Below are 26,343 nucleotides of genomic sequence, written 5' to 3'. Positions count from 1 at the left end.
GCAAATAAATAAAATCTTAAAAAAAAAAAAAATTTAAAGTGTGAGACTTAGGTTGAGACCCTTCTTTTCCCCTTCCTACCCCCCATGCATGTCCTTTTGCCCCAGCACCATTTATTAAAAGGCTGTATTTTCTTCCTTGAATTGCTTTGGCACCTTTGTCAAAAATCAGTTGGACGTATTTGTGTGGGTATATTTTTGGTTTCCTATTCTGTTCCATTGATCTATGTGTCTATCCCTTTGCCAATATCATTCAGTTTTTATTACTATAGCTATCTAGTCTTGAAAAAGTCATGTAAAACTGATTCCTTCCACTTTCTTCTTCTTTTTTCAGAATTGTGTTAGCTATTCTGGTTCCTTTGCCTTTCCATATGAACTTTAGAATAATCTTATCTGGGGGTGCCTGGGTGGCTCAGTTGGTTGAGTGTTCGACTTTTGGTTTCAGTTCAGATCATGATCTCGGGGTCATGAGATAGAGCCCCAAGTCAGCTCTGCACTCAACAGGGAATCTGCTTGAGATTATGTCCCTCTTCCCCACTCCCTCAAATAAATAAATAAATCTTTAGAATAATCTTGTGTATATCTACAAAAATCTTTGAGGGTTTTTTGTTTTTGTTTTTTTTTTTAAGATTTGTTTAGAGAGAGAGAGAAAGAGAATGAACAGGGGAAGGGGCAGAAGGAGAGAGAGAATCCTGAAGCAAACTCCTTGCTGAGTGTGGAGAGTGGAGCCAGGCATGGGGTTCAATCCCAGGACTCTGAGATCATGACCTGAGCCGAAACCAAGAGTCGGCTGCTTAACTGACTGAGCCACCCAGGCTCCCCCTTGGAGAGATTTTGATAGGAATTTCAATATATATGCATTGCATTGTATATCAATTTGGGGCAAATTGACATCTTTTCTATCTTGTCTTCCAGTCCATGAACACAGTACATCTCTTCCATTTATTTAGATTTTCTTTGATTTCTTTCATGAGTCTTGTAGTTTTCAAGCATACAAATCCTGTGCATGTTTTGTTAGATTGACACATAAATATTTCTTTTTAAAAAAATATCGTAGGGGTGCCTGGGTGGCGCAGTCGGTTGAGCATTAGACTTGGTTTCAGCTCAGTTCGTGATTTCGGAGTCATGGGATTGAGCCCTAAGTCAGGCTCCATGCACAGTGCAAAGTCTGCTTGGGATTCTCTCTCCCTCTCCTTCTGCCCCTCCCCACTGCACATGTGTGCTCTCTCTCCCTCTCTCTTAAATAAATAAATCTTTAAAAATATATATATATATTGTAGGGCACCCAGGTGGCTCAGTCGGTTGAGCTGCTGCCTTCGGCTCGGGTCATGATCCTGGGGTGCTGGGATTGAGCCCTGCGTTGGGCTCCCTGCTCAGTGGGAGCCTGCTTCTCCCTCTCCCTCTTCCACTCTCCTCTGCTTGTGATCTCTCTCTTCCTTTGTCAAATGGATAAAATCGTAAAAAAATAATAAAATAAAAAAATATATATATTGTAAATGTTATATGTTTTTAATTTTGGTGTTCACATGTTCATTGCTAGTATGTAGAAATGCAACTGAATTGTGTGTATTTATCTTGTTTCTGTGTCCTTGCTGAACTCATTTATTAATTCTAGGAGATTTTTATTTTGTAGAGTCTTTGGGATTTTCTATGTACAAAATCATGTCGTCTGCAAATAGGAACAATTTTATTATTTCCCTTCCAATCTGTATACTTTTCATTTCCTTTTCTGGCCTTTTCAACTGGCTAGAACTTCCAGCGCTATGTTGAATAAGAGTGCTATGAGTAGCCATCCTTGCCTTATTCCTGATCTTAGGGGAAAGCGTTCAATCTTTAAGCATTAAGTATGCTGTTAGCTGTAGGGTTTTTGTAGATGCTCTTTTTGGGGTTGAGAAAGTTCCCCTTTATTCCTATTTTTCTGAGAGTTTTTATCATAAATGAGCTTTGAACCTTATCAAATTATTTTCTGCATTAATTGGTATGATTATGTTAATTTTGTTTTCTGTTAATATGATAGATTACATTGATTGACCTTCAAATATTGAACCAGCCTTGCATCCCTGGAATGAACTCCATTTAGGCATGTTCTATTATTATTTTTGCATATTGCTGAATTCTATTTGCTTAATCTGGTGTTAAAGATTGTTGCATCTATATTCATGTGGGATATTGTTCTGTAGTTTTCTCTCCCTCTTTCTCTTTGTTGTTTTGTCTGGTTTTGGCTTCATGGTAATACTAGCTTTGTAGACTGAAATGGGAACTGTTCCCTCCTATTTCCTAGAAGAAATTATGTAGGATTGGAGATAATTCTTCCCTAAATGTTTGGTAGAATTCTCCAGTGAAACTATCCCATCCTGGAGATTTCTTTTTGGGGAGTTTTTGTTTATTTATTTGGTGGTTGAAAATGTATTTATTTTTCTTCAAATGATCTTTTCAAGCAATAAATAAAAACAGGCATGTTGACTTTTCTAGAAAATAAAACCAAACAAAAAAATCCCCTAAACTATATACATCCTACATAAATACAAGCATATCAAATGTAAAAATGACATCACTTTGAAAGATGGGTCTATTAACAAAAGTTACAAGTATTGCATTGCTCTGTCTTCAAGAATCCTCTTCCCCATATGACTCATAAGCTCTAAGGATGGGTAGGGTGCTCCTGGGGGACAGGGGTATCTTCAAGGGGTGAAACTCCTCCATCTTGCTTGCTAGACAAGGAAAATTTAAGGGAAAACCTCAACATCTTTTTGGGGAGTTTTTAAATTAAAATTTCAATTTCCTTAATAGTTATGGGGCTATTCAAATGATCTATTTTATATTATATTAATTGTGGTAGGTTTTCTTTTGAGAAACTGGTCCATTTCATCTAAGTTCTCAGATTTATGTGTCTGGAGTTGTTCAGAGTATTCATTTAATATCTTTTTGATGTCTGCAGGGTCTGTAGTGATATCCCCTGTTTCATTCCTGATATTGGTAATTTGTATTTTCTTTCTTTCTTGTTAGTCTTTACTACAGATTTGTCAATTTTCTTGATCTTTCAAAAGACTCAGCTCTTTGTTTTGTTGATTTCTGCTCTTCTTATTTCCTTCGTCCTGCTTGCTTTGAGTTTAATTTGCTCCTCTTCATTGTTGGAGGTTTAGATTATCAGTTTGAGATATTTCTTATTTCTTATGTATGCATTTTTAGTGCTATAAATTTTCCTCACGGTACTGCGTTAGCTATGTCTCACAAATTTTAATATATTGTATTTTTATTTTTATTTGATTGAATATCTTTTTAAATTTACCTTGAGTTTTCCTCTTTAGTCATGGATTATTGAAAAGAATGCCATTTCCAAGTGTTTGGAGACCTTTTTGTTATCATTCTGTTATTGGTTTCTGGTTTAATTCCATTATATTTAGAGAACATGCTCTGTACAATTTCAATTTATTTTAAATTTGTTGAAGTTTGTTCACAAGATATGGTCTATTTTGGTCAGTGTTCCGTAGGCACTTGAAAAGAATGTATATTCTTGCTTTTGTTGGTAGAATGCTGTATAAATGTTGGTTAGATCCTGATGATTAATGGTTGTTAAATTCATCTATATGCTGGCCTGATTTTCTGTCTAATTGTTCTACCAATTGCTGAGGGAAGAATGTTGAAGTCTCCAGCTGTAATTGTGGATTGTCTATCAGTTTTCGCTTCACTTATTTTGCAGCTTTTTTGTTTGGTGTATAAACATTTAGGATTGCTATTTGTCTTGGTGGATTGACCCTTTTATCATTATATGATATCCCTCTCTGTCTCTGGGAACTTTTTTTTCCAAATGTTTATTTAAATTCTAATTAATTAACATACAGTACAATATTGGTTTCAGGAGTAGAATTCAGTCATTCATCACTTACATACAACACCCAGTGCTCATCATAACAAGTGCCTTCCTTAATACCCACTACTCATCTAGCCCAACCTCTACCCTCTGGTAACTTTCTTTGCTCCAAAGTCTGCTCTGCCTGATATTAATATAACTATTCTTGTTTTCTTTTGATTAACATTTGCATGTTATTCATGCTATTCTTTTACTTTCAGCCTGTGTATATCATATCATATCATATCATATTATATTTGAAGTGAATTCTGTGTAGAGAGCAGGTAGTTATGTTTTAAATATACTCAGGAAATTTAACTTTCAATTGTTATATTTAGACCATTTACATTTAATGCAATAATTGTTATGTCAGAGCTTAAGTCTGCCATTTTATCTTTTGTTTCCCTTTCTTCTCCCCATGTCACTGTTTTCATTTTCCTGTCTCCCTTGGCTGTTTGAGCATTCTTTAGAATTCTGTCTTCATTTATCTACAGTATTTGTGAGGCTATCTCTTTGTATAGCTTTTTTAGTGATTGCTCTAGCTATTGCATAATATATGCATATGTTATCACAGTCCACTGGTGTCACTGTTTTAACAGTTTGAGTAAAGATTAGAAACCTTACTCCTTTTTACATTCCATTACCATCTACTATTTGTAATTATTTTAAATATTTTCTCTGGGGCGCCTGGGTGGCTCAGTTGTTAAGCGTCTGCCTTCAGCTCAGGTCATGATCTCAGGGTCCTGGGATCGAGCCCCGCATCGGGCTCCCTGCTCAGCGGGAAGCCTGCTTCTCCATCTCCCACTCGCCCTGCTTGTGTTCCTGCTCTCACTATCTCTCTTTCTCTGTCAAATAAATAAATAAAATCTTAAAAAAAAAAAAAAGAATTCTATCTTCATTTATCTATCATATTTGTGAGGCTATCTCTCTGTATAGCTTTTTCAGTGATTGCTCTAGCTATTACATAATATATGCATATGTTATCACAGTCCACTGGTGTCACTGTTTTAACAGTCTGAGTAAAGATTAGAAACCTTACCCCTTTTTACATTCCTTTACCATCTACTATTTATAATTATTTTAAATATTTTCTCTGGGGTGCCTGGGTGGCTCAGTCATTCAGTGTCTGCCTTCGGCTCAGGTCATGATCCGAGGGTCCTGGGATCGAGCCCCACATGGGGCTCCTTGCTCAGGAGGGAGCCTGCTTCTCCCTCTCCGTCTCCCCCTGCTAGTGTTCCTTCTCTTGCTTTTTCTCTCTCTGTCAAATAAATAAATAAGGGGCGCCTGGGTGGCTCAGTCGGTTAAGCGTCTGCCTTCAGCTCAGGTCATGATCCCAGGGTCCTGGGATCAAGCCCCACGTCCAGCTCCCTGCTCAGCGGGGAGCCTGCTTCTCCCTCTCTCACTCCCCCTACTTGTGTTCCCTCTCTCGCTGTGTCTCTCTCTGTCAAATAAATAAATAAAATATTAAAAAAAAAAAAGGGGGGGCGCCTGGATGGCTCAGTCGTTAAGTGTCTGCCTTCGGCTCAGGTCATGATCTCAGGGTCCTGGGATCGAGCCCCGCATCGGGCTCCCTGCTCAGCGTGAAGCCTGCTTCTCCCTCTCCCACTCCAGCTGCTTGTGTTCCCTCTCTCGCTGTGTCTCTCTCTGTCAAATAAATAAATAAAATCTTTTAAAAAATAATAATTAAAATAATAAAATAAGTAAACATTTTCTCTGCATACATTTAGAACCATCCATCTTGCTTGAACTGCAAGCAAGTATAATTTTTGCTTGAACTGCAAATATAATTTAGAAAACTTAAGAGGAGAAGGGAAATCTATTGTATTTACCCATATTTTTGCTTATCCTGTTCTTTATTCTTTTTTGATGTTCTGTTTCTTCTTTTATTGTTTCTTTTCTGTTTAGAGAATGTCTTTTAGTCATTCTTTCAGGGTAGGTCTGCTGGCTACCAATTGTCTTAGTTTCCCATTATCTGAGACTACCTTGATTTCCCCTTCATTCCTGAAGGATATTTTTGTTGATATAGGATTCTGGGTTGACACTATTCTCTCTCAGCTTTTGGGATGGAAGCCAAGGCTCCTCCCTCAGCCTTTGCTGGTGGGAGCAGGTGTGGGCTATAGTTACTTGTTTTTGTTTTTTGTTTGTTTGGTTAGCTGGAGTAAAGTGGTTTTTGTCTAAAAATTTTCTATCTCGCTAGCTGCCCCTTTGCTGGTCCTTTGGCAGAAAGTGCAGGCTATTGTTTGCAACCCTTGCTGTTTCTAGGTTGTTAAGATTCTTCCCTCCACATCTGGGATATAAGGCAAAAAGAAAACTCAGGAAAATCACTGCTATGTTGTTCCTTGTGTCCCAATGTCCCTAGCCAGTCTGACTTCTCTCCACCTTCAGTGTCTTCTTATATTTGCTTTATATATAATGACACGGTTTTTAGTTGTAGTTAACAGGAGGAATAGACAAAAACATGTCTACTCCAGCTTTCTAAGAAATGGAAGTTCTCAAATAAGTGATGGGGGTTTTACAGCTATAAGCACTGTGCACATTAATATTGCTAAGCTTGCAGAATAACAACTCCTTCCTCTGAGACAAATTTAAGGGTGAGCTTGTAGATGGAAAATCAGTGCCATGCTTAGATGAATATTTGTAATAAAGGAGCTTTTGGTGCTGGTTTTCTACATATAGCAGGATAGAAAATTATCACCTAAAGGTGATAATAAGGGAAATTTCACAAAAAAATTCCTCTTGCTTCCTGAAACTCCCCATGTCTCCTGCATGATTGAATGAAGCGCAGAGGCCCCGTGTCCCTCCATGAACTGTGTTTCAGTCTGTGGCTTCATCTGCTGCCTCTCATTCTGTGTATAATGACAGGCCCACAGGACCACATGGCCAGAGTGGCCACATCTAGAGGAGAAACGAGACAGACATAAGTTTGCTTTTTAAAATAAAGCTATTATTTTTTCTGGGTAATCATGATTAAAAAACAGTCAGATAAGGCTTTTCTTGGCTAAATTAGTTTTAAGGAGGGTAATGAATCATCAGATGGACAATGCGTGCTAAGATCATTATTTTTAGATAAGTCCCTTACAGTAATATATTAGCCAATGAATTAACAAAAGGAAATTTGTAAATATAAATACTACTGAACAATACTGTTCCTACATTTTACATGTTTATTTGTTCCACAAACATTTATTCAGTGTCTGTTAAGAGCTCTTTTCAAAACAGGTGACTCCTTTAAAACCGTTCAGTATCTTCTGGGGTGATTGAAAAATTCTGAAACTTGGGGCACCTGGGTGGCTCAGATGGTTAAGTGTCTGCCTTTGGCTCAGGTTGTGATCTCCAGGTCCTGGGATCGAGCCCCACGTCGGGCTCCTGGCTCAGCGAGGAGCCTGCTTCTCCCTCTGCCTCTCCCCACTGCTCATGCTCTTTCTCTCTTTCTCCCTCTGCCTCTCTCTCTCCCTAATGAATAAATAAAATCTTTTAAAAAAATAAAGAAAAAAAATTAAAAAAGAAAAAAAAGAAAGAAAAATTTTGAAACTAGAGAGAGGTTTTGGTTGCAAACAATGTGAATGCACCAAATGCCACTGAATTATAAACATTAAAATGGTTAATTGTACATGAATTTCACCTAAATTTTAAAAAAAACAACAACTATATACAATACATGATCCTAGACTGGATCCTATATTGGAAGAAAAAAATGCTAAAGGACATTATTGAGTCGGTTGACAAAACTGGAATATGGACGGTAAATTTCTATTTCAATGTGAAATATTCTGAAGCTGAAGAGTGCACTCTAGTTATGTAAGAGAATCTCATTCTTAGGAAATACAGAGTAAAGTATTTGGGGTAAAGGGGCATGAATTGTGCAACTTGCATTCAAATGATTCAGAAGAAATATGTACATATAGAGAAAACAAAGGTTATGGCAAATGTGGCAAAATGTTAACAACAGGTGAACTTGAATAAAGAGTACACAGTTTTATTCTTACAACTTTTGGTAAGTTTGAAACTTTTCAAATAAAAAGATTTTTTAAAAACATACAACATTTACTAACATAATATAATAAAATTAAATTAAATTTTAAAAAACCCAAACGTACAACTAATTCAGTGGTTTCCCACTGAGCTTATGACGAAATCCAGCCTCCCACCTGGGACTGGAAACCCCTTCAGGACCCGACTTTCACACCTGTGTGGTCTCATCAGTGTTCTGAAATGTGCTTCAGCCACACCAGCTGCATTTCTGGCATTTCCACTGCCGGGACACACGCCGCGCTCCTTTCTGCTTCAGACCACTGTCCTCTCTCCTCAGGCACCTCACACACACTGTTGGCTCCTCTCTCCCTCAGCTCAGGTGTTACCTGCTCAGGGTGACTTTCTCTACCTCAGTCTAGCTGAAGAAAGCCTCCCTGACCCTGCACCTCTTGTGAGTCTCTGTTCCTTCATACAACTAAGTCACATTATGATATTATCCTATTAATTTATCTATCTGTTGTTCCTTGTCTCTCTGCCACTGTTGGAATTTAAACTTTGTGAGGCAGGAAATCTTGTACATTTTGGAATCTTTAACCCCAGAACAATGCCCAGTACCTAGGGGCGCTCAGCTGACACTGGTTGAGTGATTGAAAGAAGGGTCATCCCAGTTGCTAGGTCCTAGAAAGGGAAATGAAAAAGCATAAAAGAACATGGACCAAGTCGTGCCCTTGAACCTCACTTTCCTACCCCTTACGCACTCATACACACTCACACCGGGCCCCTTTTTGGGTATTCCACCCTGCCTTGGCCTCCCTCATTCTGAATTCTTCCTGTCCCCGCACCTCACCTCTCTGACCAGTCAGCCCTCAGCTTGGCTCCCTGGGTCTACTCTTCCAATGACAGCTTTCTTCAAGTTCCATCCTTAGCCCCCTTCTTTGCTAGCTTGGTTCTCTCTCCCCAGGCGTTATTCATCTGTTCTCCAGCCTGTGTGTGTGTGTGTGTGTGTGTGTGTGTGTGTGTGTATGCATGTGTGTAATCTTCAACCATAACCTCATTCTTAATTCTAGATGGTACATTCCCAATTGCCCATTGGATGGTCTTCTAGACCCCCCTCAAACTCAACCTACTTAAACCTTAATGCATCGCCCTCCCTCCCATACTATAGCTCCTCCTCTATCTCCCAGCTTGATTCTTGGCAACACTCGTGTCTCAGCTCCATCACCAGACCCGTTTCCTCAGTAGGCCACGCAGTACTACTACCTAGTCCTACCCACCATCACTTCTTCATATTCCATTGTTGCTGTTTGTTACACTCTGGCATGATGACTAATTACTTCAGTATTTGTCCCTAAGATTTTAAGCTCCTTGGGGTTGGAAGCATGCACTATTCACGTTTATAGCCTTCACAGGCTATGGTGAAAAAAAGGTCTGTACTGTATCGACATCGAACTCTCTGACACTGTGCCACTCACATGGGGCTTGTTTACTGCCTGGAAGGGTAGCCCTTTGTGTACATATCTTATCTCTCCAGGAGATTAGAAACTTAGCTGTGTTCACCTTCATATTTCCACATCACATATCATGCTGTTACATGAATGACTGGAGGAATAAGGAAGTAATGCATTTTGGAGTACCAGGAGACAGTTACCAGGCAAGTGTACTATCCAACCTCACCATTTTATTTTTTTTATTTTTATTTTTTAAAGATTTTTTTTTTCTTTTATTTGACAGAGAGAGACACAGCGAGAGAGGGAACACAAGCAGGGGGAGTGGGAGAGGGAGAAGCAGGCTTCCTACTGAGCAGGGACCCTGATGCGGGGCTCAATCCCAGGACCCTGGGATCATGACCTGAGCCGAAGGCAGACGCTTAACGACTGAGCCACCCAGGTGCCCCATCAACCTCACCATTTTAAATACCTCTTTCTGATAACCATGTTGTAAGTTGAGTACAATCTCCCACAGAACGTGTTTGCATCTGAGTGTGGATATTTGAATGTGCATACAAATATATGTTACTACATACTATAAGATACACACTGATAATCTTTGAATCAAATTTCTATAAAACTGCATATACTCCGGAAGACTTCCAATAGTTATTCCCAATACTTTTGGGGGTGGCAGAACATTTTTGCATACATTTAGGTTTTCATATATTAGTTTACTTAAAATGCTATTCCAAAATACTCGGTGAGCCAACACACATCTCTACCTGCTCTTTCTCTCGCAAGATCCATCTTGAAGTTTATTGGAAAATCAGGATAGTGATAGCACAATGACTCTCAATTGTTCTTCCTTTTCATCTCCCTACAGAGAATTTTAGTAGGCCAACCGAGGAATTAAAAATATTTACTCCTAATAATGAGGAGGGAATTGAAGTCTGTAATCTCGCCAGTGGTGTCAGATTGAAAAACCTGTCACCGCCAGCATCATTAAAAGGTAAGGAAGATTTGACCCCATGTTCCAGGACCTAGACTCCCCTTTTCCTTTCTCTAGGATGATTATTGAAAAGGGAGAGAGGAAGGTAGTAGCAGACTGTGTCAGTTGTCTGTGTTGTGTTACCCCAGGCAGTCGAAGTCTCCATGGAAGGCTTAGCTTTTCTGCTTCTGAATTGGAACCACCTGCTCCCCTGGGCATACTCTGGAGTCTGATTTGAACCAAGTTCAGTTCAACTGCATAAACAAATGAGGTGTAGTACATTTTTCATTAAATCAAAGCCAAATAATGAGAGAGAAAATCAAATACTGACCCTTTTTCTGTCATTTATTTTTATAAGAAATGACGAGCATGGAATTTATATCCGAGCTGTATTTTTTTTTTTTTTAAGATTTTATTTACTTATTTGACAGAGAGAGACACAGCAAGAGAAGGAACACAAGCAGGGGGAGTGGCAGACAGAGGGAGAAGCAGGCTTCCCGCTGAGCGGGGAGCCCGATGCGAGGCTCGATCCCAGGACCCTGGGATCATGACCTGAGCTGAAGGCAGACGCTTAATGACTGAGCCACCCAGGCGCCCCATATATCCGAGCTGTATTATTATTCCTTTAGAAAAAATGACTTGCAAGCAATGTTCTAGTATGAATTCAGCTCCAAGCCATGCCATCTAGAATAACTGAACATGTTTGAAGGATGACCTAGGGACACCTCGAGGTTCTCAGACTTCGGAAAAGCATCATTTGTTTCATTCACTATGTCTATGAAAGTAGGAAGGTGGACTAGCTTGGCTTCTGCAGGGTTCTGCGGGCAAGCGGAGAAATTCGGATTTTGTCCTGACGCAGGTGATGGCACAGAAGGACATCCTGGTCCAGGTGTCCAGGGAGCCACGTGACTATGACAGCCACACATAGGTGAGAAGTTGGAATTGGAGCTTGAAGCTCTCTGGCACTTTGTCATGAGCACAGAGACGGTAGTAGACTGTCACAAGAACGAGTAAGTCTCAGGCAAGGTCGAGAGGAGGCTTGTTGCTAGGAGGAGGCAGTCAGTGAGGGGGGCAGACAAGGGCCAGCTGGCGAAGTCAACATAGCAGGTGGATGGCAGGCACTCTCCGACTACCGTGGCCCACCATGACCTCCCCTGTCCTCACAAACCCTGTCACACTCTAGCACAAAACCCAAACACCTTGCAGTCAGTCTTGTTCTGGGCTGGCCATCGTGCCGTGCACGTCTCAGATAGCAGCACCATGCCCTCTCCGTGAAGGAGGTCCTAAGCAAATAATCTCTTTTGGTTTAGCGTGGCCGGGTTCCTGTGAAACAAGCAGTGTAGAGAAGGACAGTTGTCCATCTCTAGAATGTATTTGCTAGAGACAGGTGACCAGTTTCCTATTGTGTGGCTTTTCACCTGCAGAAATCTCTCTGGTTCAGCTGGATAGCATGAGCCTTTCCCACCAGATGTTGGTGAGATGTGCTGCCATTATCGGCCTGACCTTCACCACGGAATTGTTGTTCGAGGTTCTGCCTTGTTGGAACATGAAGATGATGATCAAGGCCCTGGCGACTCTAGTGGAATCCAACGTCTTTGATTGTTTCCGGAATGGCAAGGAGCTCCGAACGGCCCTAAAACAGAATGCGGCCTCGTTTGAGGTGAATTATCGCTCGCTGTCTCTGAAGCCCAGTGAGGGAATGGGTGAGTAGAACCTGGAAGTGACTCACATTTCCTCTTAGTTAAAGGCGTACCTGGTCAAGGAACCGATGTGCATGGGGCAGCAGGGGCTGACCCGGTCATTGCCTTTCTGTTCTCCCTAGCTCATGGTGAGGAGGAAGAGCTCCACGAGCTGGAAAGCGAGGTCATCGAGTGCCACATCATTCGATTTTGCAGGCCTATGATGCAGAAAACAGCCTATGAACTGTGGCTGAAGGACCAGAAGAAAGCCATGCACTTGAAATGTGCCCGCTTTTTAGAGGAAAATGCACACAGATGTGACCATTGCCAAAGTGGGGACTTTATCCCCTACCACCACTTCACAGTGAACATTCGCCTCAACAGTTTGGACATGGATACCATTAAGAAGATGGCTAAGTCCCACGGATTTAAAAGTAAACATAACTCATCCCTCGTTAGTCCTAACTATTCCTGGGGAATGGAGTAGATTTGGACCTTGAGGGCTTCAAGTCCCTCAAGGCGTGGGTTCCGCAAAAGGCTGGAGACTTGAGTAGCGTAGGTCACTGGAGTGGGAAAGGGGGATATGTGAGCAGCTGAGTCCGGCAGAAACACCCTTGCTGTGAGACTCAGAGAGGGTTTGAAGTTCAGGACTCTGGCAAAATGGGGTGCAGCCAGAGCTCAAAGGAAAATATCCAGAGGGATAAAATGGACCCAGCTTAATTCACACCAAGGGATAGAATCCAAGGGGGGCGGGGGGGCAGGGGTCTCACACGTTGAAGCAGAAACAAGAGCAAGAGGGAGTACTGTTTCTTGGCAGGTAAGAGTGTTGTTGCTCTGGCAGTCAGGTTTGAAACAAGGTTCCATCAGAGAAAGAATGTGAGAGGGGGAGAATTATGCAGGGCTAAGGAGGTCAAGGCCCCAGAAAAGGGGGCTCAGGCTCAGGGCCGGGGTTCCAGACATCCGTGAAGCAAAAGTGAGAAAGTTACAGTCTGATAGCACAAATCAGCTACACAATCTGGGAAAACACAGGAGAGGATTCAAGGGGTATCAGGGACCAGGGACTCCGTTACCACAGGCATGGTGGATGTGAGGCTAGGGGCAGTAACCCCAACTTCAGCCCTCCCTCATGGGGGTGACCAAGGAGCATCAGGGGGCTACATGCTCTAGCCGAAGGCCTTGGTGATTATGGCTAAATCTGGTTGGGAAAACAGAGGCTATAAGGACAGGATTCCTATATTATATGGATATTAAAAATTGGGAAGAAATGTATGTAAAGTGCCTAGCACATAGTAGGTACAAAAATAATTTTTTAAAGATTTTAATTATTTATTTGAGAGAGTGCGAGAGCTAGAGAATGCCAGCAGGGAGAGGAGCAGAGGAAGAGGGAGAAGCAGACTCCCCACTGAGCAGGGAGCCCGATGTGGGGCTTGATCCCAGGACTCCAGGATCATGACCTGAGCCAAAGGCAGATGCTTCACTGACTGAGCCACCCAGGTGCCCCCCAAAATAAATATTTATTCTCATTCACTCTTTATTTCACATGCATTCTCATTTGATCTTCATGTTAACCTTTCAAGGTGGAGGGCTATTTTCATTTTATACATGAGAAAACTGAGGTTCTGGAAGATTGAATAACTTGTCCAGTGCCACAGAATGAGTGATAGACTATTCAATCACAGGACAGTCTCATTCCCAAACTCATGCTGTGCCCAGTACACCTGAGTTTCCCAAAGTACAGGGTGGGACCTTTGCGCAAGACTGGCAGGGGAGATTTAGAAGAGGTTCCTGGATGTGGCAGTCAATGGAGTCAGAGAGTGAGGAAGGCGATGCCCTCTCAGTCCTCAATCAGGAAGAAAGCAGCTTTGCACTGTGGCGTTAAGTCTCCTTTTGACCCGGTACTAACACTTGCCCATCTCCCTTTTCAAAAAAGAGAAGTCAGGCTTTAGGTTCAGAGCCTTAGAGTCTGGATTCTCATGGATCGGATGGAAGAAAAAGCCAGCCTGGAGCCATTTTAAGTACTTCCCAAGTACTTTTGGGAGTATGAGAAGAGCCCTAGATGCTGGAACGGAAGACACAAAAAAATAACAACTTTTAAGAAGGACTTGAGGACCAAGAGAGGGCACACCCCTACAACAAAAAAAACAGGTGCCCAGAGGGCAGAAAATGAGGGCTGACAAGGATGCATGTGCAAATCCAAGAAGCTTCAGGGATGATCCCAACATAGGGCCATGTTCAAGGAACCAGTGAAAATACCAGTAGGAGAGAGTTGGCTGAGGCCGATAAGAGAAAGGGGAAGCAAGGGGCAGCCTGGTGACTCAGTCATCTAAGCATCTGACTCTTTTTTTTTTTTTTTTAAAGATTTTATTTACTTATTTGACAGAGAGATACACAGTGAGAGAGGGAACACAAGCAGGGGGAGAGGGAGAGGGAGAAGCAGGCTTCCTGTCGAGCAGGGAGCCCGATGTGGGGCTCGATCCCAGGACCCCGGGACCATGACCTGAGCCGAAGGCAGATGCTTAACCATCTGAGCCACCCAGCTGCCCCAGCATCTGACTCTTGATCTCAGCCCAGGTCTTAATCTCAGGGCTGTGAGTTCAAGCCCTGTGTTGGGCTCCATGCTGGGTGTGGAGCCTACTTTAAAAATAAATAAATAAAAATGAATGAATGAATGAATGAATAAATAAATAAATAAATAAAAGAGAAAGGGGAAGGAAGATTCCAGACTATGTGGAACCAGGGAGTCTCTCTATGTATGTAATTATATATATATATATATATATTTTGTGGCAGTGGGGGGTAAAATCACAGTTGATTTTTGTTTAAGATTTGTTTATTTATTTTAAAGAAGGGGGAGGGACAAAGGGAGAGAATCCCAAACAGACTCCCCGCTGACCACAGACACGGGGCTCGGTCACACAACCTTGAGATCATGACCTGAGTCAAAATCAAGAGTCAGACGCCCAACCGACTGAGCCACCCAGGCTCCCCACCTCCCCCCAAATGATTTTAAGCAGGCTGGCTAGGGCTGTCAAAGAAAGCAACTTCAGTTATTTTTGGATTCTCCAATATACCTTAGCAGTTTCACTCGGGTGCTTCTGTGCCCTCCTGTGTCTCTGAGTAATGTCTGCGCTTCTGTCAGCCCCTCCACCTGCCTGAGGCCAAAGCTCTACTATTTCTCCTATCAGAACTTTTCACCTGTTTAAAAGCCTATCAGCTAGACATCTTTAAATAAGGACTTTAAAATTTTCCCTAAAAGTTTTACAATAGAAACAATAATCTCAAACCCTAGTGCCCCAGACACTTTCAGTACATCTCAGGGGCGAACATCTTAACTGTTCTTTCTGGTCATTGCCTCCATAACAAAATGATGTGTTCATACAGTTTTCTTTCTTAAAAAAACAAATTGACATTGTGCTCGCTTCGGCAGCACATATACTAAAAAAACAAATTGACATTATCTGTTTTCTTCTTACTTTGGTGAACAGATACAGCATGCCCAGGTGAGGACTTACCCCTGTCACACTACTCCTCAGGACCTCTCCCCCAGTATTGTTAATGACCATCATTTGATAAATCGTTACAAAGATCATGTAGATGCTATGCATTACAGAACCAAGTAATATACTGTGAAAAGAGTTCTTTTTTTAAAGATTTTATTTATTTGTCAGAGAGAGAGAGCTCATAAGCAGGAGGAGCAGCAGAGGGAGAGGGAGAAGCAGGCTCCTCGCTGAGCAGGAAGCCCAGTGTGGGGCCTGATCCCAGGACCCTGGGATCATGACCTGAGCCAAAGGCAGACGTTTAACTGACTGAGCCACTCAGGTGTCCCTTGAGTTCTTACAAAAGTTTATTTTTCCTCGAGTTTCTAGGATAATTTTCTTTTTTGCAATGTCTTCTTTATAATATCCTGTCTTGGTTGGAGACTCTGTCCATTATCCCTGAACCTTGTGCCTGTAGGTAATACTGGTGAAGGACATACAGGTGACCCTTGAATAACACAGGTCTGAACTGTGCAGATTCACTTATATGCACATTTTTTTCAATAAATAAGTATAGTACTATGAACATATTTTCTCTTACGATTTTCTTAATAACATTTTCTTTTCTCTAGCTTCCTTTATTGTAAAGATAGAGTATATAATACATAAAACAGAAAATATGGGTTGGGGCACCTGGGTGGCTCAGTTGTTAAGCGTCTGCCTTCGGCTCAGGTCATGATCCCAGGACCCTGGGATCGAGCCTCACATCGGGCTCCCTGCTCCGCGGGAAGCCTGCTTCTCCCTCTCCCACTCTCCTTGCTTGTGTTCCCTCTCTCGCTGTGTCTCTCTCTGTCAAATAAATGAATAAAATCTTAAAAAAAAAAAGAAAATATGGGTTAATTAACTTTATGTTATCAGTAAAGCTTCTGGTCAGCCGTAGGCTGTTAAGTAGTTAAGTTTTTAGGGAGTCAAAAGTTATATGTGAATTTTCAACTGCTGGGGAGGCGAAGGGGTTGGTGTCCCTAAACCCCTGTGTTGTTCAAGAGTCAGCTGGAATTGGAAGAGTTTCAAAGACATTAGGTGTAAATTAGATAATGAGGAATTTGATTCTCTTTTCAATTCTCTCTCAATCCTCAAGTCCTTCTCAAGTTATTTTCTTAAGTCTTGATCCCCAAAGATCTGCAGTCCATAGGCTTCCTCCTGGGCTCTGTCCTTCAGCTCGCTCTACCTACTTCATCAGAGACCACTCCTCTCACTCCTTTGCCTTCTGAACATGTATTGAAACCCCACCTCACATTTCATTTACTCATTCAACAAATACTGAGTTCCTACTATGTGCCAGACCCTTGCTGCAGGCACGTGGTATACATCAGTGAACAAAAGAGCATTCATTCTATTGTGGAGAAGCAATGGAGGAAAAAACATAATGAAGAAGTAAAAAATCTACAGTATGTAATGGGGGGTAAATCCCACTCCAAGGAAGGAAACTGAAAAGCTTGTTTGCTAGGGCAAGTGGGATTAGGAATGCAGAGCCATTAGGGGGGCCCTCACTAAGTCTATTCTAGACTTAGAATAGAAGGCTTTCAAAAGAAGGTGATCACTAGGTGCCTAAACTGCATTTTTAGAAATTAAAAGATCTGTGGAGTAATGCATTGGCCTTGGAGCTGGGAGACCTAGGTTCTAGTCCTACCTCTATCCCTAACAGATGATCTGAGACAAGTCCCTTCCCCTGTCGAGGGTTCTTCCTTCCTTCTGCATGGGGAAATGGCTAGATCCGACCATCCTCATTTGTTTCTGGAATTTTCTAACCTATTGGAGTCTGGATAGACTGAAGGTTTTAAGTTCAAGTTTCTCTGCCCTTTAGTTAGCCTTTGGGGTATATATTTAAATGTCTATATTTCTCCACTAGAAACAGATCATTTATTCGTAGTTTTAGTTGCTGCAGTGTAAATTAGTGAGGATAATGTGATCCTCTATAACCAACCCCAATGTTTCAGTGGCTTAACACTGTAGGAGCCACTGCAAGTCACTCCAAGACGGGCCATTTTGCATGAACATTATTTTGAATTAAAAGCAATCCAAATCCAGCAGATTCAGAAAAAGCTCTTCACCTGCCCCTCAACTGCCTGCTATTAAACAGAGATTCCTCTTTACCCAAGAAACTTCTCTGCATAATAAGGCAACCTTTGTTTTCCAAACATCTCCTCTCACCTTCCTGCTAATGGTCTTTCTTCCCTTTGTATCCTCAGATCCCCTCCCCTTCTCCTTAGCTCTTCTAAGCTCCATGTTTCCTCACTGTCTTTGGAATTTCCATGTCTGTGCGGATTCCCCTTATTGACATGTATTAAATTTGATTTTCCCCTGTTAATCTGTCTCATATCGATTTGATTCTTAGTTCAGCTATAAGGACCTCTGAACGGCAGGGGAAATTCTTCCTCCCCAATGGAGGAAGAACTGGGGACACAACAGAATAATTTTTTTTCCTGCCCATGTAATGATCCAGTGAAAGTTCTGACAAATGGTCTTGAACACAGTAAGTCAGGGACACAGGCTCCTTCCATTCTGTCCTTTTGCCATCCCTTAGATTCTCCCAATTATTTGCTCTCTGGCGGAAGGAAAGTGTGGAAAAGATACCAAACCATCTCAGCTCAGAGATGCCATATATTACTTCTGATAGAATTCCATTTTAAACGAATCATGTGGGTTCACCTGAGACGCAGTGGAGACTGGGAAATGGAGAGTCTGGCTGGGCAGCAGGCACTGTGTCGGGAAAGGGGGAACAAGAGTCTTTGGTGGACACCAGACATTTCTGCCACATGGAACATTTCATGATTCATACAACTCTTTTGTTTGTTTATTTTCTAGCTGAAGAAGAGACCACCTTTTCCAAAATAGAGACTCATAAGAAATCTGAGATATTTCCTGAAAATCTCAGGTACAGGCGTACATGACTGTTTAGGCATAAACAACTGTCATTAAGCTCAGAATACTGTTAAAATCTTCTGTCAGGTCAGTTCTCTTCGGCCTCTTTGGTACGAGTGGGGAAATGTTGGGGTGTGTGCATGGTGAGTTCTGTCAGTAGCGTCTACATCAGGTTTGATTATCTTGCTCTTTTATTAGTTTTTTAAAGATATTTTCATATCGAAAGCTAAGTGTAGCTACAAGTTATTCCTCCTCTTTATTTCCGCATTTGGACAGTCCTGAAGAAATAAGAGAAAAGATCTTGAGTTTCTTTGATGTCATTATAACAAAAATGAGGACGTCTGAGGAAGACATCATTCCTCTGGAATCTTGCCAGTGTGAGGAGATCGTAGAGATGGTCATCATGCCTCTGGCCCACCATTTTCTGGCTTTGGGAGAAAACAACAAAGCCTTATATTACTTCCTAGAAATTACATCTGCTTATCTCATCTTGGGCGATAATTATATGGTAAGGTGTTTCTACCCCGCCCCCCCACCCACCCTTGAGACAAGTTAGAGACCACCGTGCCCGAAGGGAAGCTCTAGGGTGCTTTTTTTATTACTTCATGTTCTTGATTCCTGCCAGCACCACTTTCCCCTGAAAATCAAATTGCTGAGAAGGGAAATGACCCGAGATTGAGAAATGAAAGTTAGAACAAATTGAAACTAGCATTATACATCATTTAAAATAGTGCCACCTTTAGAAACTTGCCATGAACTGTCTACCTATATGGGAAGGGGGTGGATGTCCTATCTCATTCCCAAAATGATGCAGAAAGGACTCTTGGTATCAATGTTGCCGTTTCAGCAGAGTCTTCCTCAGTAATGTCCTTGTGGCATTTGCCTTCTGTCCTCCCTAATTACCTGTGAGCACAAATACCTGTAGGTCTTTGGATAAGTACAAATCTGGCTTTCATCTTGTGATTCCCCAAAAGGAGCTCACTCACTTTGGTCTTCATGTAATTTGTGCTAAATTATCATACACTTCCTTTAGGCCACCAAAACACTAGTGTTTCTCTGGGATAATTGTAAATAACATTCCAGGGCTATCTGCCCCTAGAAATGTGGGGATTCGATGTATGTATAATGAAATAAAAAGGATTAATTCTTAAGTAAGTTGGGAAGCACTGAGCTGAATAAAGCTAAATAGGTTTCTTTACTGCAAATATTTCATGGCCTTAATATGCTAAGATACAGGTAAATCTTCCAGAGGGTCGGGCTAGTTCTGGGGCATACTGTGTTTCTCAAACTTACTTGACCTTAGACCACTTTTCGTAGAGCAGCTGACTAGACTAACATTGCTTGAACTCACTTTAGGAAATGCTCCTCTGGCCCTTGCCTCATCTGACTCACATTTCTGAATAGGCATGCCTATACTTCATGTCCATACTGGTGGTCTCTTCCATATTTACAATTGCTTTTGATCACAGCAGCCTAATCGACCCTCATACCTTAGATTTTTATAAAATTTAAAAATTAAATCATTAAAAATGTTGGTAAGCCCCAGTTCTCTCAGTATTTATGTGAAAGATGAAAGTCGCCCATGTATATTATATATATGAATATATATGTGTGTATATGTGTATACACACACACACACACACACACATATGGAAAAGGGGGATATGATCAGTGAGTCCCAAGAAGAGAAGGTTTAAGTAGCCTTGGGGACCAACTTGCTAAGCACCCCCATCTCAATTAGCAGGGAATGGGGGATGGTCAGGAAAGACAATGATTGGAAGCAGAGCCCTGGTGCTAGTTACCCAGAATGTGCCATTTGCATCCTCTGTCCCACCAAAAATAATTTAGTAGGTCCAGGTCAACTCATGTCTCCCTCTTCTGCCTCCCACTCATATCCCTTTGGCTGAATGAAATTTGAGGATATCACCTTGCCTTATTTTACTCTTCAAGTCTGACCTTGCCTTGGTACTCATGTGTACCAAGGCTGTCCTGTCTAACGATGTCATAGTTTTAAAATGAAGTGGGGAGAGTTGCTCAGGGCCTTACCTTCCTAAAGATGGCCCTGGCAAAGGAAATGGGAGCGGTCCATAACTCATTCCAAAAATCAAGACCAGCTTCTCATAGATGTGGGGATACTGTCAGGGGCGGTGGGTACATTGTTGGAAATAGGGGCCATCGGGGGTGGAATTACTCAGAGGAAGAAATTGCCCTGGATCCATCCTCTCGAGCGAGTGATCCAGTGGACAAAGACAGGCCTGCAGGTGGCCAGGATCTTCACCAGGAACTTGACCTACCCAGTGCTGCCTAGAGTTTGGAGGCCCTTACTAATCCAGAGCCAGGGACGGGGCTGGAAGTGGGTCCTGCGGTGGCAGGTGCTTCTCCCTGCTCAGTAGAGGCCGGACCCCTGCTGACTCAACACAATGTGCCCCTCTGCTGGCTGCAGGCATACATATATTTGAACGAGGGAGAGAGGTTGCTGAAAATGCTCAAGGACGACAAATCCTGGAGTCATACTTTTGAGTCTGCTACCTTTTACAGCCTCAAAGGTCAGGTAAGAAACCATTAAAAACATGATCATGTGTTACCGGTCACTGGGGCGTTATATAGAAGAAGCAGAAGCCGTCCCTGTCCTTCCTGCACCCCCTCCCATCCTCTGCCACAAATCCTTGCCAAGACCACAGAACATCAAGCCCCGCTACTCAAACCTCCTTGCCCTCACTTACCAGCAGCAAGATCTTCCTTGTCCTCGTGGCTGACGTCATTATGAAAGGTTTTTTAACAACCGTCAAACATGGACCTGCTCGGGGAAACATTTTCTCAGAGGTAGAAGATGCACAATAAAGATTCGTCGCAAAATCCTCATCAGTCAGCCATCCTTCCAGGCATTCGTCTGCAAACATTTACTGTTATGCCAGGCCCACGGGGATTTTGTTCCTGGGGCTTAAGTTACCCTTTTGATAAGAATCCCAGGAATATGTGTTGTTGGAACACACCGATTAAGTCCAGAATCACTGCTTTTCCTCTCTCCTTTCTCCCCCTCCTTTCTCCCTGTAGGTCTGTTTCAACATGGGCCAGATGGTGCTTGCCAAGAAAATGCTGCGGAAGGCACTGAAGCTGCTCAACAGAATCTTTCCTTACAACTTAATCTCCCTGTTTCTTCACACCCACGTTGAGAAAAACAGACACTTTTACTATGTGAATCAACAGGCCCAAGAGAGCTCACCTCCAGGGTAAGGGAAGGAGCTGGGCAGAGCTGGAGGTCTCACTCCTAAGAGAGAGAGACCTACACAGACTCCATCAGCCCCCAAAGCCTGGGCCTCTAGGGGGCGCAAGAAGGCCTGGTGGCTCTGCCCTGAGGCTCACTGGTGCTGGAGGGGGCTGGAGGCGGCTAGAGGGGGCTGGTGGGGAAGGCTCCCAGGCGAGGTGGGGGTTGCCCAAGAACACCTCATAGCAGCTTTTGCAAAAGGTGAGTTCAGGTGACAAAAACATCAGGGAGCCCTTCGCAAGCTGAGCTCCAGTGCCCTGCCCTAGTCCGCCCCTTCAATCCCTGTGACCCTCCATGTTCCACTGGAAGCTAGCTGTACCAGTGCTCCTGGGGCCTCAGTCACAAGCCCTTTTCCATCCAGGGCTACAACGCTGGGTATCGTCCCTGGCCCAAACCGAAATACAAGGTTCCAAAGACCTCTGCCAGAGGGCAGACTGCCCACCCATCTATGTACCTGGATGGGAATGTGCGTTACATGGGAGTATCCATCAGTCATGATTAAACCACTAAGATTTATACATCTCAACGTATGTAAATTTTGCCTATAAAAAAACTATAAAAAATACTGGGGGGGGGACCACCTGTGTGGCTCAGTTGGTTAAGCATCGGACTCTTGATCTCAGCTCAGGCCTTGATCTCAGTGTTGTGAGTTCAAGCCCTGCGTTGGTAGTTGTTGAAGCTGGGTGTTCAATGCATGTAGTTCATGATATTTTTCTGCTTTACTGTGTGTATGTTTGAAATTTTCCACAATAAAAGTTTCTGGATATATTCCCCCTATCCAATCGGCGCCAAGGAAAATGCCACCTAGCTGGGGATCTAGAGAGCTGACAGAGGACATCTCTCCCATGCTGGCAGAGGCCAGTAGTGGTTTCGCTACAGGTTCTGCCTGAGATGCAAACAGCTATTTCTAGGAGCCAGTTGCTACAGCTCTTTCCCCAAGCCCACTGCCTTCCCCCAAAAGTGTTCCCTTAAATGTGGGGGAGTCTGGGGTGGGAATGAGCTGGAGCTGAGCTCCTTTGCAGGTTAGGGGCAGGCTCCTGGGAATGGTGCCTGTGGTCTCAGGAGACACCAAGAGGGAGGGGGCAGGGAGAGGTCAGCAGAGATCTCTCTGAGAGGTAGGAGGGAATCAGAGTTTGGGTCATGTGTAGAGTTGCCGATCAAATACAGCATGCCTAGTTCACTTTGAAGTTCAGATGAACAATGAATCATTTTTTTACTTTCTTTTTTTTTTTTTTTTAAAGAGAGAGAGTGCGTGTGAATGGGGAGGGGCAGAGGGAGAAGAGAAAGAGAATCTTAAGCAGGCTCCAGGCTCTCAGCACAGGGCCCAGCCCAACGTGGGGCCTGATCCCACCACCCCGAGATCACTACCTGAATCGAAATCAAGAGTCGGACACTCCACTGACTGAGCCACCCAGGTGCCCCGAGTCATTTTTTTTGGATACATATATGTCACACAAATATTTAGGACATGTGCATTCTAAACAAATTATTTATTGTTTTGAAATGCAAATTTAACTGGGCATCCCACGTTTGCATTCCCTAAATCTGACAAGCCTAGTTAACAGCCACATTTTATGAAAGGAATAAGAAGTTACCTGCATGAAGGTAAAGGGGGGAAGTACTGCTGAGGAAGAAACTGCAGAGCTGTGGGTTTCCAACACCGTCTGGTCAAAGGGTTCTGATCTCAAAAATGAGGACAAGGAACAACTTTAAAGTCAGAGTTTCTACGGCCCTCATGAATGTCTTACGCTGTAAGGGATTTTACGCTGTTTCCTAAGAGGCTTTAAAAAATAATTTCCACAACAGAATCAATGTCATTAATGTCTAAATTGAAAGTACCTGGAATTCTTCTTTAAAAATCTCCAGGATCTCTCTCTCTTTTTTTTTTTTTTTTTTAAAGATTTTATTTATTTGAGAGTGAGAGAGAGAGAGCATGAGCCGGTGGTGAGGGGCAGAGGGAGAGAGAGAAGGAGACTCCCCTGCTGAGCAGGGAGCCTGATATGGGGCTTGATCCCAGGACCCTGAGATCATGACCTGAGCTGAAGGTAGATGCTTAACAGACCGAGCCCCCCAGACGCCCCCCAGGATATCTCTTTCTTCCTCCTTTCTCGTCTTTATTTAAAATCTGCTTTTTGATAAATATTTCTAATTATATTTTGTTTTCTTGGTTTTGTTAAATCACTAATATCGCAGCCAACTTGCTTATCATAAAGATAAGGTTCCCATTTTTAAATGGCTTGTTGAAGCCAAGACTGAGAACCTGAACATTCTTTGTAGCTGGTCGTCCTTCCTCGCCTTGAGTACCTTCAGCACAGGAGGTCCACCAGCTCCTGTGACCTTCCTTTACATTGTTGGAATGTTCTTAGTCTGCTCAGGCTGTTTTAACAAAATACCATAGACTGGGTGGCTTATAAATAGCAGAAATTTATTGCTGAAGTCTGAGATCAGAGTCCTAGCATGGTCGGGGAGGGGCCTCTTCAGGGTCACAGACTTTTTTTTATCTTCATATGGTGGGAAGGGGCTGGAGAGCTCCGGGGTCTCTTTTATAAGAGCCTTACCCCCATTTATGAGGGCTCTACCCTCACGACCTAATTACCTCCCAAAGCGCCCACCTATTGTTACCATTAATTTCGGGGGTTAGGATTCAACATGTGAATTTGGTGGAGATGCATTCAGATCACAGCAGAACGTAATTGTTAAAATGTTCATTTCCTTTGTTAAGCTGAGGCCTAGCTCCTGATAGCCTGCTCAGTGGAGGACATGACATATAGGAACGGCTGGGCTGGAAGCGGACAGAGCCTGAGCCCCGGCCCCACCACATTCTAGCTGTGTGACTTCCGGTTAGTCACTTAACCTGTCTGAGTCTCACCTGCTTGCATAAAATGGGGTTCATTATTTCTTCCTTTCTTCCAGGCTTGTTATCAGAATCAAATGTGATGAATTAAATAAATGGGCTTTTTAAAATAACTTCATTTAAATAGCGATGACCTGGGGCGCCTGGGTGGCTCAGTTGGTTAAGCGATGGCTTTCGGCTCAGGTCATGATCCTGGAGTCCCGCATCGGGCTCCCCGCTCAGCGAGGAGCCTGCTTCTCCCTCTAACCCTCCCCCCTCTCATGTACTCTCTCTCTCTCTCTCATTCTTGCTCTCTCAAATAAATAAATAAATAGCGATGACCTGACAGGGGACAAGTGATTTGCATAAATTATCTTAATTAATCATCACAAAGTAGGTATTATGCTCCCCATTGGGTGGGGGAGAAAATGTGCTTCATAAAAATTGATGTGCCTGCGCTTTACCATCTTGTAAAGGAGGCAGGACTCAGGCTCACACCTGCTTTGACCTCCCAGCGGGGAGCGAGGCTTCTGTACCTGCGTTCCTCTCTAGCATTCTTTCTCCGTCCCATGTGTGTATTTTCTCTAATAGGAAGAGGAGGCTGGCGCAACTCTACAGGCAAATCGCGTGCTTCTCCTTGCTGTGGCAGATCTATAGCTTAAATTATTTTTTCCACTACAAGTATTATGGCCACCTAGCAGCTATGATGCAAGTGAATACGGCCCTGGAAACTCAAGATGATTTTCAGGTAGGCTGTTGTTGTAGCTGCTTTTAAATTTCTGCATCTCATTTAGAAGGAAACTCCTACTGGGAGCCAACAGGGATGCAGAATCGCGAGGGTAGAACAAAGCCCTTCTGGGCTGGGTTGTTTTGCCAAGGCCAGCATCTCAAACACTTTGGTCCCAGAATCACTTTAGACTCAGTAATTCCTGAGGACCTCAAAGCTTTTTGTTTTTATGGGTTGCATCTACCGAAATTATAAGAAACAAAGACTGAGGTATTTAAAAGAAAAATAAAGCTCTTACATGTTAACGTAATTAACATTTTAATTGGAAGAACAAAAGACCAATTCCCCCAGACAAAAAATTGAGCGAGAAGAGTGGCACGTATTAAATTTCTGCAAATATCTTAATGTCCGACTTCATAGAAGATAGGTGGATTCTCGGTCTGTTTCTAATTTCACTCCGTTGCAACATGGGATGTTGCCCCTGGAAAACTGCGCTATATACCAGTAGAGAATGAGGGTAAAAAAGGAAAATGTTAAAGGATAATTTTTTTAAAAAAAGATAAAATCATGACTCATAGAAATACAAAAAGAGCCCATATCAAAGATCCTATTAAACACATTAATTATAAACACAGAAATTAGTGAGATGTTACAACTGGTTCCAAGGAGAACTCAATTTATGACTGGACGCAAAACTAGTCTAGTTATGGGGGCAATAATCACATGGATTCCCCTGAACACTTACATTTCTATGCAAGAGGCTAATTTACATTATCAGTTTTCTGCCTCATACAGAGCTATAAAATAGCCCAAAGACAATGAAAGGCAGAGATAACCTTAATGAGTGAACTAGACAGGACAATCCACTGAGTTTTTTTGTTTGTTTTGATCTTGCACCATTTTTCCTCACACAAATAATGCCTTGATATCCTGAAAGCAGCTTTGACTTCTTTGTGCACTCCCTGAGATGGTCTCAGGACCCACTGGCAGAACTGCGTGTCTAAGTTTTTGGGGAGGAAGATTTTTTCTTCTGCCCTTTAGGGTCCTTCTAACTGGACTAAGAATCAAGTTGATATGAGACAGATTAATAGGAGAAAATCAAATTTAATAGTGTATGTATGGGGAATCCATGGAGACATGAAATTCCAAAGACAATGAGGCAACATGAGGCTTATATGAGCTAGGGAGAGGGGTAGGGGCCTGA

The 26,343-nt window shown here is 42.6% G+C and overlaps 1 protein-coding gene across 1 annotated transcript in view; it reads left to right on the top strand.

Annotated features, from left to right (window-relative positions):
- The window catches only part of ADCY10 (adenylate cyclase 10), an 82,654-nt gene that overhangs the window by 45,013 nt on the left and 11,298 nt on the right, over nucleotides 1-26,343 (top strand). The window contains exons 19-26 of the mRNA XM_032389422.1: nucleotides 10,133-10,258; nucleotides 11,662-11,940; nucleotides 12,060-12,350; nucleotides 18,258-18,327; nucleotides 18,591-18,822; nucleotides 20,758-20,865; nucleotides 21,369-21,544; nucleotides 25,004-25,160. Of these exons, the coding sequence (XP_032245313.1) occupies nucleotides 10,133-10,258; nucleotides 11,662-11,940; nucleotides 12,060-12,350; nucleotides 18,258-18,327; nucleotides 18,591-18,822; nucleotides 20,758-20,865; nucleotides 21,369-21,544; nucleotides 25,004-25,160 (1,439 nt within the window). The remainder of the gene's footprint in view (nucleotides 1-10,132; nucleotides 10,259-11,661; nucleotides 11,941-12,059; nucleotides 12,351-18,257; nucleotides 18,328-18,590; nucleotides 18,823-20,757; nucleotides 20,866-21,368; nucleotides 21,545-25,003; nucleotides 25,161-26,343) is intronic.

Source organism: Phoca vitulina, unplaced genomic scaffold, assembly GCF_004348235.1.
Source record: "Phoca vitulina isolate PV1807 unplaced genomic scaffold, GSC_HSeal_1.0 scaffold54, whole genome shotgun sequence".
Lineage (NCBI taxonomy): Eukaryota > Metazoa > Chordata > Mammalia > Carnivora > Phocidae > Phoca > Phoca vitulina.
The sequence above is the reverse complement of the archived record's forward strand: the minus strand, read 5'-3'. Positions and strand labels throughout refer to the sequence as shown.